The 16,162-nt window shown below is 47.0% G+C and overlaps 1 protein-coding gene across 14 annotated transcripts in view; it reads left to right on the forward strand.

The window, feature by feature from the left end:
- Positions 1-2,839, forward strand: part of KMT2C (lysine methyltransferase 2C) — a 303,740-nt gene extending 300,901 nt beyond the window's left edge. For all 14 annotated transcript variants that reach the window (XM_021665230.2, XM_021665228.2, XM_064369600.1 and 11 more), the window contains one exon: positions 864-2,839. In XM_021665230.2, the coding sequence (XP_021520905.2) occupies positions 864-956 (93 nt within the window). In that variant the 3' untranslated portion in view covers positions 957-2,839. The remainder of the gene's footprint in view (positions 1-863) is intronic.
- Positions 2,840-16,162: the final 13,323 nt, after the last annotated feature.

Genomic DNA, 16,162 nt, shown 5'->3' on the forward strand with positions numbered 1-16,162 from the left:
GCTGAGCCCAGGGCCGTTCCCCCCTTCCTACTTGAGTATTCTTGAGTATATAGTTTAATCTGAGCCTCTGTTTTATCTTCTGCAAAACAGAGAAAATAATCTTCTTACCAAGCTTCTGTAAGGAATCAGCAGATACCTGATAGAAGAACAGCTACTCAATAAACACTGGTTTCTTTCCTTTCTGTGTAGAAAGTCTTTCCAGTTAGTGCTCTAGAATAATTTGAACCAGAAGAGGCCTAGAAATGATTGGTCCTCACCTTCATTTTTCAGTGTCGGGTTTCTCTGGGGTGTGGGTGGTTGCAGGGGCCACGTGGCAAGGCTTGTACCGTGGGACTCAAGGGAGGTAGGACTCCCACCTACCTTGGTTGGTCTGAGATGTTAATTTGGTAACCTCTAAATACAGAGACATCCTTTCAGTATTGAGTAAGGAAAAATGAAAAACAGTGTTAGCTGGCAAGGGTGTGGTTCATCTCACCCAGACATGCATGCCCCACTCAGCAAATCAGGGAGGTGAAAGCCTCTGGGTTTTAGGGAGAGCGGGGGGAAAGTAGTTTCCCTTCCAGTCCCCTCCACCTACTTGCAGGGACAGCCTTATGAGAAGTCACAGAAATACCACTTTCTCCAGTCAGACGACCCTTTCTCAGATCTGGCTCAGTTTAAAAATACTGCCTTCCTCATTTCTCTGCAAGCGCAGTGCGTCTTTTCAGGGGTACCCCAGGGTTCCTGTGGAACCTCAGCAAATCAGCTCTTCATTAATTTACATCCGTTTTGTTTGCTGGTTTTAAAATGCGAGGGAGATGGGGGCAGAAACCCCGTTTCCTTCCTTGCTGTCCCTTCTTACCCTGTGTCTTTGCCATGGGCAGCTCTGCTATGACTATAAGTTTGACTTTGAAGATGACCAGCACAAGATTCCGTGTCACTGTGGAGCTGTTAACTGCCGGAAGTGGATGAACTGAATGCATTCCTTGCTATCTCAGCGGGCGGCTTGTCCCTAGGAAGAGGCGATTCAACACACCATTGGAATTTTGCAGACAGATATTTTTGTTTTCTGTTTTATGACTTTCTGAAAAAGCTTCTGGGAGTTCTGATTTCCTCGGTCCTTTAGGTTAAAGAAGCGCCAGGAGGAGGCTGACGGACGCGTTCCTCAAGTGGCCGAGGTTAAACAGAATTGCAGAATGGTCCAGCACTTTTGCTTTTTTTCTTTCCTTTTCTTTTTTTTTTTTTCCCTTGTGGGTGGGTTTTGTTGTTTCGGTTTTTTAGTCTCACTAAGGAGAAACTTTTACTGGGGCAAAGAGCTGATGGCTGCCCTGCCCCTGGCAGGGGCCTTCCTATGAATGTAAGACTGAGATCACCAGCGAGGGGACAGAGAGTGCTGGCCACGGCCTTACGAAAAGGGGCAGGCCCTCTAACTTCAAAATGTTTTTAAATAAAGTAGACACCACTGAACAAGGAATGTACTGAAATGACTTCCTTAGGGATAGAGCTAAGGGGTAATAACTTGCACTAAAATACATTTAAATACTTGATTCCATGAGTCAGTTTATTGTAGTTTTTGATTTCTGTAAAATAAGAGAAACTTTTGTATTTATTATTGAATAAGTGAATGAAGCTATTTTTAAATAAAGTTAGAAGAAAGCCAAGCTGCTGCTGTTACCTGCAGAACTAACAAACCCTGTTACTTTGTACAGATATGTAAATATTTTGAGAAAAAATACAGTATAAAAATAGTTATTGACCAAATGCTACCAGGCTCTGCAGCAGCTCGGGTGCTTATAAAATGTTCATAGGGATGTTACAATATAATTTTGTGTTATAAAATAGGCCATTATAATTATGTAATAACCAAAATTTCCACCTAGAGTGTTGGGGTTTTTGGAAACTGCAGTCTATTAGTGCTTAATGGTTTTATACACCTTCCTTCTGACAGAGCGGGCGTATGCCACGACTACAACTTTTATAGCTGTTTTCGTAATTTAAACTAATTTTTTCATATTATATTGTCGCATCCCTACTTCTTCAGTCAGGTTTTTTTGTGCTTACGATTTGTGATAACTGTGAATAACTGCTTAAAAATATACCCAAATGGAGGCTGAATTTTTTCTTCAGCAAAAGTAGTTTTGATTAGAACTTTGTTTCAGGCCACAGAGAATCATGTAAACATAATAGGATCATGTAGCAGGAACTTAAATCTAACCCTTTAGCCTTCTATTTAACACAAAAATTTGAAAAAGTAAAAAAAAAAAAAAAAAAGGAGATATGATTATGCTTACAGCTGCAGGACTCTGGCAATAGGGTTTTTGGAAGATGTAATTTTAAAATGTGTTTGTATGAACTGTTTGTTTACATTTCTTTAATAAAAAAAACACTGTTTTGTGTTTGCTTGTAGAAACTTAATCAGCATTTTGAACCAGGTTAGCTTTTTATTTTGTACTTAAAATTCTGGTACTGACACTTCACAGGCTAAGTATACAATGAAGTTTTGTGTGCACAATTCAAGTGGACTGTAAACTGTTGGTATATTCAGTGACGCAGTTCTAAACTTGTATATGGCATGATGTATTTTTATCTTACAGAATAAATCAATTGTATATATTTTTCTCTTGATAAATAGCTGTATGAAATTTGTTTCCTGAATATTTTTCTTCTCTTGTACAATACCCTGACGTCCAACCAGTATTTGTCCTACCGGCTTTTTGTTGTTTTCTGTTCTGTATAATAGTATCTAATGTTGGCAAAAATTGAATTTTTTGAAGTATACAGAGTGTTATGGGTTTTGGAATTTGTGGACACAGATTTAGAAGATCACCATTTACAAATAAAATATTTTACATCTATAAAAGCTGCCTAGAGCTTCTCTGTTAACTCCTCATGTTCAAATTTGAGCTCTTAAATTGATGACTGAAGTTCACTGACCATCTGATGTGTCTTTCAGAATTACAGTGTTGATGTAATCAACTTGGTTCTCTTAGATTTTTTCAAATAAGTTTAGATGTAAGTTCATAATTCATTCTAATTATGATACTTTTCCTTCCTTTTAACTGAATAAAGAAGGGAACTTCTGTATCTTTTTAGGGTGTTTACCAAATTTAGAATATCCTTGGTGCCTTGCCCAAAGCCTGTTTGTGTTTAATTGGTAAATCTAGTCTTTAGTTATGTTTTGTTTTGTTTTTTTTGAGGCAGCTTTTCAGACTTATTCTATTTGGTAGACTTTATTTCTATCATATTGAATTATTTAACATATTAAATATAAAGGGGTTAGGAAAAAACATGTCCAGAATCCCCATTAATTTCTAGGACAGATTTATAACTTGGACTTCACAAACACTAAAATAGCAAGTATTCCTTCTGCACCGTGGAGCTTGCCTTCTAATGAGGGGAAAGGACAAAAACAGGTGACTTTTTTAGATGGGAGGTGGGCTGGGAGCCCCGTGGGGGCATTCCTAAGGAGGTGACATTTAAGCAAGACGTGAAGGATGAAGAGGAGCTGGCCTAGGGAGGAGCATGGCAGAGGGCACAACTCATGCAGGAGCCTTGAGATCTGAAAGAGGCTGATGCCACCAGCAATGGAAAGGCAGGTGTGGCTGGGACAGATGGCAGGAGGCGAGATGAGAGAAAAGCAAGGGTGAGTGGCGCGGGTTCAGCTCGCCTGGGTCTGCAGGAAGCCTCTGGCGTGCGGTTCTGAGTTCCCACTGTCCACAGATGTGACACGCTGCCCAGAAGAGGCGGCCTGCCAGTGGGGCGCCAGCGTGTGCACACTGAGGCAGAATGGGCTCCGCACAAGTCCCAGGAGGAGCGAGGGGTGCCCTGGGCCAGGCAGGTGCTGATGACCTGGAAGGAACTGGCAGCAGCTGAGGTGCTTTGCAGGTAGATGCTCAGCAATTTCCCATTTCCAAACTGCCTGGTCTCTGTCTCTCCTCAGCTTCTCTGGTCCTCCTCCTTTGACCCCATGTCACTTGGAGGCTGCACTGCCCCCTGTCCTAGTCACCAAGCAGAAACACACTTAGTCTGGTGTGGTGTCCGAGGCAACAGATAATGATTTGGCCGTAACTGGTGGTGCTGGCGGCGGCTACTGTCTTTGAAATTCTCTCCAGCCCCTGCTTGTGGACCAGCACCCTTTCCCGGCTTCCTTCTCATATTTCTGGTTTAATCTTTTCCCGCTAAGTGCTCTACCCATTTCTTTTTTAATTCAAAAGGTATGTATTTGTAATCTGACAACAGCCAAATGCAGTGGCCCATCCCCGTCATCCTGACACTTTGGGATACCAAGGTGGGAGCAGCACTCGAGGCCGGGAGTTCAAGACCAGCCTGGGCAACGTAGTGAGCCCTGTCTCTACAAAAAATCAAAAAATTAGCCACGTGAAGTGGCCTGCATCTGTAGTCCCAGCTACTTGGGAGGCTGAGGCAGGAGGATCACCTGAGCGTGGGAAGTCAAGGCTGCAACAAGATGAGATTGTACCACTGCACTCCAGCCGGGGTGACAGAGAAAGTCCTTGTCTCGATTGGAGAAGAAAAAAAAAGTCTGAAGCCAACTCTTCAGGAAACCACAGCTATGCAGTAATTCATGGCTTCTATGATGCTACAGCATTTTTTATTAGGCTCAGACACAAACACTAAAACTGTCCCACTTCAAATGCCCAGGAACAACGTCAACAGATTCCAAAGAATGAGCTGTTTACTGTGAACACCATGGAAAGAAAAAAGGCGCAGAGTCTGACTTTATCCCTCAGCCCTGAGAAGTAGGGGCATCTTGCCCTATTGTAATAGGAAAAGACAGTTTCCACAGTGTCGTCACCAGCACTCCCTCAGCTTCACAGCAACGCAGTAAAGCCCCAGTGGCCTTTTCCCGGGGGCCATCGTCACATATGCTGGCAGCAGGTTTGAAACAAGAAGTGCTACATTTAAAACATTAAAAATTTAAATATAATCTGAACATTTCAGTTACAACGATATAATGAGAGAGACTTAAGGTTACCAGAGACAGTATGTTTTTGAAGTGTGTTTGTTAGACTTAACTGTGGTCCTAGATAAGATGGCCTCAGCACGTCCATCCGGGTTTCCAGGAGCCGTGCCTGGGAGGACTCTCGCCCCATCACCTTCTGGGAGAGTTGAAGATCCTTTGCCAACTATCTAAAGAAACTGGGTAAAGGTGAACAAAGCAATGTTCTTCTCATGGGGAGGTGAGTAGCCTGATGATGCCCGTTTGCACAATTTGCTCCGTGGCCCTGGGTACAGGGTACAAGGGCTCTGGGCAGCCTGTGCCCAGCTCTGCCCAGTGCCACTCTGAAGTCTCATTTTCTTCCTGCCATGCCACTAACAGCACAGCCTTATGTGTAGTGCCTGGAGGCATCGTAAAGTGTTGAGGATCTTCTAAAATGGAGCCCATATTCTGCTTGCTAGGGTTAGGGTCACCTGGGTCCTCGCCCCCGTCAGCCACAGCCTTACTCCAGGTCTCTGGGAATCTTGTACCCCGACCCTGCTTGCTCCTTTGTCCTCAGACCCCGTGGTGGGTCCATGGAGCCCTTCAGGGGCTGAGATCTCACTGGCACCTGTGTCTCCGGTGCCAGGTTTTTGTCTGTGACATGTCCCAGCTGGTACTGCAGACTCTGCGTCTGCTTTGTCTGTTCTGAGGATGCTCCAGCGCCGGTCCTAGACCAGCGCCCTTACACCGCTCGCCGCTCCTGATTCGGTTTCTGATGTCGTCTATTCCTGCTAGGGTTCTTGTTTTTGACGGCACTGCTCCTGGGTCCTGGAAATTCTTTTAACCTCATTTTTATCCCAACCACAGAAATGTTAAAAAGTATTTCTTCTTCCTTGATGGCAAACTTTGCTTCCTGAAGAGCAAGTTGATGCAGGCGTAGCACATGGGATGTATGACCTCCTGTCGGTGGGAGGCCCAACTCAGGTGACCCCTCCTCCCACCACCCCTCCCTCATCTACCCCTACCATTCCCAACTGCTGCCAACTCTACAGCCTCAACTTCTTGTGTACCTTTTAAATGCTAGCACCCCCACACTTCCTCAACTCTCTTCTCATCCTCTGCTCTCTCCACACTGACCTCATCCAAACCTGCAACTTAGCCAACATGGTGGTGCCAGCATTCCAAATGCCTTCCTTCTGAGCTCCAGACCCCCGGCATGACCCTGCAGCCTGCTCACTGAGCATGCAAAGCTGCACTGCAGAGACTTCATCCTTTTATCTTCTCCAGAATGATGGCATCAATATCTCCTCACTGTGGGAATGGCAGTGCTACCCACCAACCCTGCACATCCCCAGGCACCCACACCAGAGCCCCACACCATCCTCATGCTCTGCCCGGCTCAGGGCTCCATCCCAGCAGCCCCAGCCAGGAAGGCCCTTCGCTTTCAGAACAGAAAGACCTGCTATTCCCTGACCTTTAAATGCACGCTCATGCCTTGGTGCTTCCAAATTGCTGTGTGTTCTGCCGGACCTGGTCCACCCTGAGGCCCCTGGCCTGCTCCAGGACGTTCTCCAGCCCTCTTGCCTGCCGTGGGAGTGAGCAGCCCCATCTGTGTTTTCTTGGCAGTGAGTCTATTACCATTTCTCACTCTTCATTTTGAAACTTTCCTTTCACCTGAAGGTGGGAACTTTAGCTTCCAGCTATTTCTCCAGCCCAGAAGGGAGGGAGGGCGGGCAGAATGCTGCGTGCTAGGTGGCCACCTCCCTCCCTGCAATCCCTCCTGCTCTGCTGGGTCCTGGCTCCTGCTTCAGTTCAGCCAGTGGGAGCTGTAGGGGAGGCTGGGAGGCAGGACAGGGGACCCAGGTATTTCTGCTCGCACTGTCTGGTTGTGGAGTGGCCTCCCATGTCTAGGGCTCCCGACGCTGCTTCTCACCCGTCAGGCTCAGAGGTGGCAGCGCCCCTGAGGCTGGTAACACGGTCACAGTCCCTTCACTGTCATCTCTTCAAGATGCCAGAGACACCCCTTCTCATTTCCCAGCGGGACCCTGACTCAGGAAGAAAAGATTTTAGAAACTCTTGACAGCGTAAGTTAACATAATGTATAAAAAATACTGTTTTTTTAATTAAAATGGCCATAGTTATAAAGAAAAAACGGGGAAGGAGGACAGAAAGAAAGACTGAAAGATGCTTAAGGAGTTTACAATTCTTTCTCATCAATTTTAGGGGGAGCATCTTCAATATCTAAAGTGAATTCCTTTATCATCATATTAATAATACAGTATTTGGGAGCACTTTGGGATTACTGTTAGGAAACTGGCAGAAATGATAGAGCGTTCCCATACACCCCTCACCGGGTTCCCCGATGTTAACTGTGGCGCATCTGTCAAAACTAAGAAAGCAGCATTGGGGTGTTGCCGACTAACCTGCAGGCTGCCTCGGTTCACCGGGTTTCCAGTCGTGTCCTTTTTCTATTCCAGGATGTGTCCCAGGCACCACGTGACGTTTGGTCATCACGTCTCCTTCGTCTCTTCTGGGACACAGGTAATTGAGTTTCCTTACTTTTGGTGACCTTGACCAGTTATGATTTGACAGTTTCAATTCTCATTATCTTCAAGTTTCCCTATGATTTTTTTTTTTTTTAGCACATTGAGCATATTTGTCAAAGCTGATTTCAACACCAGTGTGTGCTAATTCCATCCTTTCATTTCTAGGCCTGTTTATTTTTATTTAAGACCTTTATTAGGCTGGCAGCGGTGGCTCCTGTAATCCCAGCATTTTGGGAGGCCGAGGTGGGTGGATCACGAGGTCAAGAGATCGAGACCAGCCTGACCAACATGGTGAAACCCCGTCTCTACTAAAAAAAAATACAAAAATTAGCTGGGCGTGGTGGTACGCACCTGTGGTCCCAGCTACTCGGGAGGCTGAGGCAGGAGAATTGCTTGAACCTGGGAAGTGGAGGTTGCAGTGAGCCGAGATCACGCCATTGCACTCCAGCCTGGCGCCTGGCAACAGAGTGAGACTCGGTCTCAAAAAAAAGACCTTTATTAACAGGCGCTTGCAGTTTGTGACTTCTTTGAAAAAATCAAGTTGTTAAGTTTTACTACAAATTAAAAATGAAGTTCTTAAAACTCTCAACTTGACCAGATACAAAACAACTTTAAAACCTTTAAAGGCATATTGAGAAAAACCAGGCATTTATTTTTATGTTTACCATTTTATTATGTTAAATGTACAGATGAACAGCTATAGGGCAAAGTGTGTGGGAGAAGGTAAGGAGCTTCCGTAACTTCTCTAGGACTGCCGTCCTCCCAGCACATCTTCATGTGTTTAGCAACCTGGAAGCTCGTTTTTATGGAAGCTTCGTCCCATAGGCATGATCAGTTATCGACTCAATGACCAGCCCTTATCCGCTTCCTGGAGCATGGAGGTGGAGCATGGGACTAAAAGTTTCAAGCTTCTAAGAATGGCTTGGTCTTTCTGGCACCCAGCCCCAATCCAGGAGACCACCAAAAGTAGCCTATTGGAACAAAGATCGTTCTATCATCCAAGCAACTCCAGAGGATTAGTGCTGTGTGTCAGAAACGAGTCAAAGTGGACAGTTTCCCTCTTGTTGCCCAGGCTGGAGTGCAGTGGTGCAATGTCGGTGCAATGTCGGCTCACTGCGACCTCTTCCTCCCAGGTTCAAGCGGTTCTCCTGCCTCAGCCTCCCAAGTAGCTGGGATTACAGGCGCCACCATGCCCCGCTAATTTTGTATTTTAAGTAGAGACGGGGTTTCACCATGTTGGTCAGGCTGGTCTCGAACTCCCAACCTCAGGTGATCTGCCCACCTCAGCCTCCCAAAGTTCTGGGATTACATGCGTGAGCCACTGCGCCCGGCTAAAACCAGGCATTTTCAAAAAACACTTTGTTATTACCAAAAAGAGATGTCTTTAGGTAAAAATACTAAAAACTCCATGCCACACAGATAATGCAGGTAGTTCTGGTTACCTGGTCAGTGGACAGAAAGCAAGCACTTAAGGTCTTCAGTCCCAACTTTTCATTCATTTCGTATGGCTGGAATTTCCTAGTTCTTCTTGCTGAATGACTGAACTGGGTGATGGTAGAGATGGCAGCCGGCATTGGCTCAGCCCTGCCCTGCTCAGCCTCAGAGCAAAGAATTCTCAGTTGGCAGATTGGCCGCCTCCATCTTGTGGTTTAGGGTTGTCTGGGCGACCGAATCAGGGTCCCAACGCTGAGGTGGCTGCTAACCTTGGGTCTCATCTCGTGGATTTTCTTTATCCTCTAATTGCTGTCCTCTCTAGGCTGTCTTCGGTGAGGAATTGTGGTCAGCATCCCCAGTACTCACTGCCCTGCTGGTCTCCCCGTTCCCTGCGCTCCGGTTGTTACCCCTCTACTTGTCGCCCTGGTGTCTGTCACCCCTGCATCTGTCACCTCTGCCTCTGTCACATCTCCGTCACCCCTGCATCCATCACATCTGCATCTGTCACATCTGCGTCTGTCACCCCTGCATCCATCACCTCTGCCTGTCACATCTTCGTCATCCCTGCATCCATCACATCTGCATCTGTCACATCTGCGTCTGTCACCCCTGCATCTGTCACATTTGCGTCTGTCACCCCTGCATCCATCACATCTGCATCTGTCACATCTCCACCCCTGCATCCATCACCTCTGCCTGTCACATCTCCGTCATCCCTGCATCCATCACATCTGCATCTGTCACATCTCCGTCACCCCTGCATCTGTCACATCTGCGTCTGTCACCCCTGCATCCATCACATCTGCATCTGTCACATCTCCGTCACCCCTGCATCTGTCACATCTGCATCTGTCACCCCTGCATCCGTCACATCTGCACCTGTCACCTGTGTCACCCCTGCATCCGTCGTCTGTCACCCCTGCATCCGTCACATCTGCGTCTGTCACCCATGTCTGTCACCCCTGCATCCATCACATCTGCATCTCTCACCCCTGCGTCTGGCACCCCTGCATCTGGCAACCCTGCATCATTGCTCCCTGCCCCGAGGCTGGAGACCTGCGGCCTCCCATGGAGGAAAGGAGAGCCTGCACCTGTGGTGGGGCCAGCGGGGTGGGGCCTGGCCTACGGGGCACTGTGTGATCCCTCCTCCTCTTCCCCACTCTGAGGAGTCTGGTGATTTCAGGTGATTCTCGGGAAGACCCCACGTCTGGGATGGTTACTGCGGCCATGTGTTTACTGCCCTGACCTGGGCCCCACTGGGCCCCGGAACCCTTGCTGCCCCTGTACCCGTTTCTCCTTCAATCTCCCAGCTCCTGCGCTGCGGGGTCCTTCCTGGGCGTCTCCTTCTTCATTGCAGTCAGGTGAGCAGACATCCTCCTTGGTGTCATTCCTGCTGATGAAACCATATCAACCATATCCATTCCTTACCCTGAACCGTTTTACTGTTCCCAAAACCTTCACTGGGATGACCTTCTTGTCTCTGCCGGCAGGTGCCAAGGTGAGGCCGCTGGGGCCACTCCCCCCCAGTACCAGGCTGGGTGTGGGCAGCCCCGGGGTGGGGGCTGCAGGGGCGGTGACGGTGCCTGGGCTGTGATGGCAATGAGGCCACAGTGGTGGTGGGGCTGCTCAGGGCTCTCCGGGATCTGCTCCCGCTCCTGCTACCGATCAAACTCTCTAGGCCTGTTTAAATCATCTTTTTCTCCTGGTGATGGTTATTTTTTTTAGACAGAGTCTCACTCTGTCACCCAGGCTGGAGTGCAGTGGCCCAATCTCAGCTCACTGCAACCTCCACCTCCCGAGTTCAAGCACTTCTCACACCTCAGCCTCCCAAGTAGCCTGGATTACAGGTGCCTTCCACCGCAGCTGGCTAATTTTTCTATTTTTAGTAGAGACGGGGGTTTCATCATGTTGGTCAGGCTGGTCTCGAACTCCTGACCTCAGGTGATCTGCCCGCCTCAGCCTCCCAAAGTGTGGGGATTCCAGGCGTGAGCCACTGTGCCTGGCTGGTTTCTTCCTTTGAAGAACTTTTCAGGTGAGTCTGATAGCACCTTTACTCTTGGCCAAGTCAGCTCCACTCCTAAGGCATGGCCCTTTGGGGAGCACCCTGGTGCCCTGAGCACTCAGTGGCCACTTTCACTTCACTGGGGGCAGCTTCAGTGATTTCCAGCCCCGCCTCATCTTTGGGAGCTGTTTTTATAGGCTCCCAGTAATTGTTCCCGGCCCAGCCTCATGAGTAAGTTTCCATATGGACAGACTGAAATACAGCCGGACTCCAGGGGCCCCTGATCTCTCCTTCATCCTCCAATGCAGATTCGAGCCACCTTAGCCTCCCTGGACTCTGACATCCATCTCGACCTGCAGGACAAAGGCCCCTTTTTAAGTTCCTTTCCCTGTGCCCGAGTCAGGAAGCTGTCTCTGGGTGGGGACAGTCTTGGGCTCAGGGGTTACGGTCCCGCCAGTCCCTGGGAGCCACTGGCTGAAGAGTTGCCGCACATGTTTTTCTGCTTCTAGTTTTTTACTCCAGGAGGACAAGTCCAGATCCTGTTACTCCTCCTTGGCCAGAGCAGAACTTCTGTTTTTTGTTTAAAATGTTTCCTTCTTGTCAAATTCTGCTTCTTTAAAGGCCTCATTTATCATATCTTTGCCCTCGTGTTCCTCCTCGTCGCTTCTTCATTTCTCACACTTGGAGTTCTGCCCCCACATTGAGTGTTCCAGTCTGTTGTGTACAGTGCTCTCATGGCGCCCTCCGTTTAATGCCTTAAGCTTGGTTTTGAATCAGGACGTTACAGTTGGGTTGGTTCTGTGAGCACGTCCCTCTGGAGTTCTTTAATTATACAGTTATCATTTAGCTCTTTTTTTCTTCTACTTCCTGTGGGATTTGGCCTTGATCTGCTTCTGTTGCTCACTGGGTGGGAACTGAGTTTCTGGACTTGGAGGAGCGTGGCTCAGACATCTTTCCCAGCTTTGCTGGCCTCCCTCCCTCTTCTGTTTTCCTGCGGTGTTAAAGATCTGGTCACCTCCTTCTGCCATTGCCTGGCTTCGCTTCCCTCCTCTACTTCTCCAAGCTGTGTCTTTCCTTTTTCTCTATTATTAATAATATTCATTTGTTACTATTTCTCTATTATCCCTGTCTTGCTCAATTTCGACTCTATGCCCTGGCAACATTTCGTGAGTTCAAAGGAACTAGAAGGCTTCATCCCTAAGTCCTCCCTCCCCAGGGACCCCTGCGCCACCCATGTGGAGAGGGAGACGCCACCACAGTGTCCGCTGCTCTGACTCCTTAGGTTCCTGTGGCCATCGCTGCCTTTCCGCCGCCTCCCCTCCTCCACGCGCCATCTGCCCTGGAGCTTGCCCGGCTTTCCACCACCCCACAGGTCTCGGGGCTTCCAGCTCTTCCTACCAACTTTATTTTAGAGAATATGCAACTACCTTGTCACCTAGCTACTCTGAAGACACCGTCCAGGGGTTTTGGGTTTGTCTATCTAGTTGCTCTAACGTTACGTTGACTGGGCAGAATCTGAAAGCTGTGCTGCAGCCTTTTCTGCCATTTCCTGAGAAGCCCCCATGTCAGTCTTTACTTCAGCCATTTTAATGGATGGAAAGTGGTATCTGAATGTTGTTTAATTTGCATTTCTCTGATGACCATGATAATGAACACCTTTTCATATACTGAGCTATTTATACTTCTTTGGTGAAGTATTCAAATATTTTGTCCATTTTAAAAATTGGGTTGTCTTTTTAGTATTGAATTTTAAACACATACCCTTGATTACAACTCTGTGGCTAGTTTTTTCATTTTCTCAATGGTGTCTTGATAAGCAGAAGCTTAATTCTGAAGTTCAATTTCTTAATATTTTATGGCTAGTTCTTTTTTTAAAAACTGTTTTATTAAAGACAGGGTCTCACTATGTTGCCCAGGCTGGTCTCTTAACTCCTGAGCTCAAGCAATCCACATCGGCCTCCTAAAGAAGTGTTGGGATTACAGGCATGAGCCATCTGCGCCTGGCCTTTTTCTTTTTTAAATAGAGACGGGTTCTCACTATGTTGACCAGGCTAGTCTAGAAACTTCTGGCTTCAAGCAGTCCTCCCGCCTTGGCGTCCCAGAAAGTGCTGAGATTGTAGACACATGAGCCACCATGCTATTTTTTGTTTAAAATGTTTCCTTCTGGCCAATGGCTGGGTCGTTAATGGGTTCTTAAGGAATCTGTGCCTACCCTAAAGTCATGAAGCTGTTCTCCTACATTTTCTTCTGAAAGCTTTATAATTCTAGTTTTTATGTTAAGATCTTAATGTTTATGGTATAAGGTGGTGGCAGGGGTGTCACAGTTAATTTTTGTCCACTGGGATATCAGATTCTTGCAGCACCATATGTTCTAGTAATTTTCCGTTCCTCACTGAATTATATTGGCTCCTTTGCTGCAAATCAATTGGCCATAGATGTTTGGGTCTATTTCTCTTCCACCAATCAATTCTTTATCCGTAAGTCAGTAGCACAGTAAGTCTTGAATTAGCGTCAATCCTCCGATTTTATTCCTTTCAAATTATTTTGGCCCCTCTTCTTAGTCCTATGCACTTCCACATAAATTTAAAATTATCAGTTTCCACAGAAAGCATACTGGGAGTTTGATTAAAAGTAGCGGGTTTCACCATGTTGGCCAGGCTGGTCTTGAACTCCTGACCTCAGGTGATCAGTTTGGAAAAAAAAAAAAGTAGCATTAAAACCATAGATCAAATTGTGGAAAATTAACATATTTTAATGACACTGAGTCTTCCAATCATGAATGTAGTATAGTTCTCAATTTATCTAATCTTGATTTTTCTCAGCAATGTTTTGTACTTTTTATCATACAAATCTTACACATATTTTGTTATATGTACCTGAGTTCTTGTATTTTGGATGGTGTTGTAAACTGCAGTCACAATACCATGAACTTCAGTTTTGAGCTGTTTGTTGCCAATAAGAAAAACAATTCATTTTTATATTGATTTTTTTTGTGGTCCTGATAAATTCCTATGTCTAGTAGTATTTTTGAAGACGCCCTATGATTTTCTGCATACTTGACTGTAGTCTGCAAATACACTTTCACATCTTCCTTCCTAATGTACACGCCTTTCATTTCCTTTTCTTGCTGTATTGCGCCGGCTGGGAGAGGTTAAGAACAGGTGTCCTTGCCTTGTTCCCAGTCATCGTTCTCATTACATGAGGCTAGCTCTAGTGTCTCCACAGATGCGCTTTGTGAGGCTGAGGAATTTTCTTTCCATTCCTAGTTTGCTAGGTTTTTATCATAAAAGTGGGTGTTGAATTCTGTCAAAATTTTTTCTACATGTTTTTACTGCAGGGTCACATATGCCTTTCCTCCTGTATTGCTAACAACGTTGTAAATTATATTGATCAAATCTCTTATGATGTTAAACCATCTTTCCATTCCTAGACTAAAACCAATTTGCTCATAATGTAGCATCCTTTTTATATGTTGTTGGATTTGATTTGCTAATTTTTGCAAGGAAATTTTTCTTCTATATTCATGTAGGATATAAAAATCCTCTGCTCTCTGCTTGCTCACCCCTCCTCCCTCCCTGTATTAGCTGGGTTTTCTAGAAAAACAGAACCAATAGGATGTATAGACATACAGAGATTTATCATGAGGGACTGAGACACTCTATATGATTTGTTGCCTGCAAGCTGGAAGCCCAGGAAAGGCAGTGGTGGTGTTCCAGCCCCAGGCCGAAGGCTTTTGAGAGCCAGAGAGCCAATGATGTAGGCCCTGGTCTGAGTCCAAAGGCCCGAGAGCCAGAATGCTGACATCTAGCTCCAAGGAGAGAGCAAGTCACCCTTCCTTCACCTTTTTGTTCTATTTAGGCTCCCAATGGATTGAGTGGTGCCCACCTGCAATTGTGAGCGCAGATCTTCTTTATTGAGGAGTCTGCTGATTGATTCAAACGCTAATCTCTTCTGGAAACACCCTGAGACACTTGCAGAAATAATGTCTTACCAGCTACCTGAGCATCCTTTAACTTTTAGTCAAGTTGACATAAAATTAACCATCCTAGCAGAAATAATGTCTTACCAGCTACCTGAGCATCCTTTAACTTAGTCAAGTTGACATAAAATTAACCATCCTACTCCCCATAATCCCTAGGAAGCAGTGGTCTTTTTGTCTTTATGTTTTTGCCTTTTCCAGAAGGTCATACAATTGGAATTATTATACAGTATGTAGCTTTTTCAGATGATTGGCTTATTTCACTAATATACTCTTAAGATTCCTCCATAACTTTTCAAGGCTTACCACTTAATTCTTCTTAGCACCGAATGTTCCATTGTCTGAATGTACCATAGTCATCCATTCATGTACTAAGGACATCTAGCTTGTTTCCAGGTTTTGGCAATCGTGAATAAAGCTGCTATAAAATCCAGGTGCAGGTTTTGTGTGGTTTCCAGCTCCTTTGGGTAAATACCAAGGAGCACAACTGCTGGATCATTTCGTCAGAGTATGTTTAGTTCTGTAAGAAACTTGCTCAAGTGGCTGTCCCACTTTGCACTCCCACCAGCAGTGAATTGCAGTGAGCCAGAGCTCCTGCTCCCACCAGCAGTGAATCGGAGTGAGCCGGAGCTCCTGCTCGCACTGGCAGTGAGTTGGAGAGAGCCGGCAGTGAATCGGAGAGAGCCAGAGCTCCTGCTCGCACCGGCAGTAAATCGGAGAGAGCCGGAGCTCCTGCTCCCACCGGCAGTGAATCGGAGAGAGCCGGAGCTCCTGCTCCCACCGGCAGTGAATCGGAGTGAGCCGGAGCTCCTGCTCCCACCGGCAGTGAATCGGAGAGAGCCGGAGCTCCTGCTCGCACCGGCAGTGAATCGGAGAGAGCCGGAGCTCCTGCTCCCACCGGCAGTGAATCGGAGTGAGCTGGAGCTCCTGCTCGCACCGGCAGTGAATCGGAGAGAGCCGGAGCTCCTGCTCGCACCGGCAGTGAATCGGAGAGCCGGAGCTCCTGCTCCCACCGGCAGTGAATCAGAGAGCCAGAGCTCCTGCTCCCACCGGCAGTGAATCGGAGTGAGCCGGAGCTCCTGCTCCCACCGGCAGTGAATCGGAGTGAGCCGGAGCTCCTGCTCCCACCGGCAGTGAATCGGAGTGAGCCGGAGCTCCTGCTCGCACCGGCAGTGAATCGGAGAGAGCCGGAGCTCCTGCTCCCACCGGCAGTGAATCGGAGTGAGCCGGAGCTCCTGCTCCCACCGGCAGTGAATCGGAGTGAGCCGGAGCTCCTGCTCGCA

The sequence above is a fragment of the Aotus nancymaae genome, unplaced genomic scaffold (genome assembly GCF_030222135.1).
Source record: "Aotus nancymaae isolate 86718 unplaced genomic scaffold, 86718_ANA_hifiasm-v0.15.2.pri h1tg000002l, whole genome shotgun sequence".
Lineage (NCBI taxonomy): Eukaryota > Metazoa > Chordata > Mammalia > Primates > Aotidae > Aotus > Aotus nancymaae.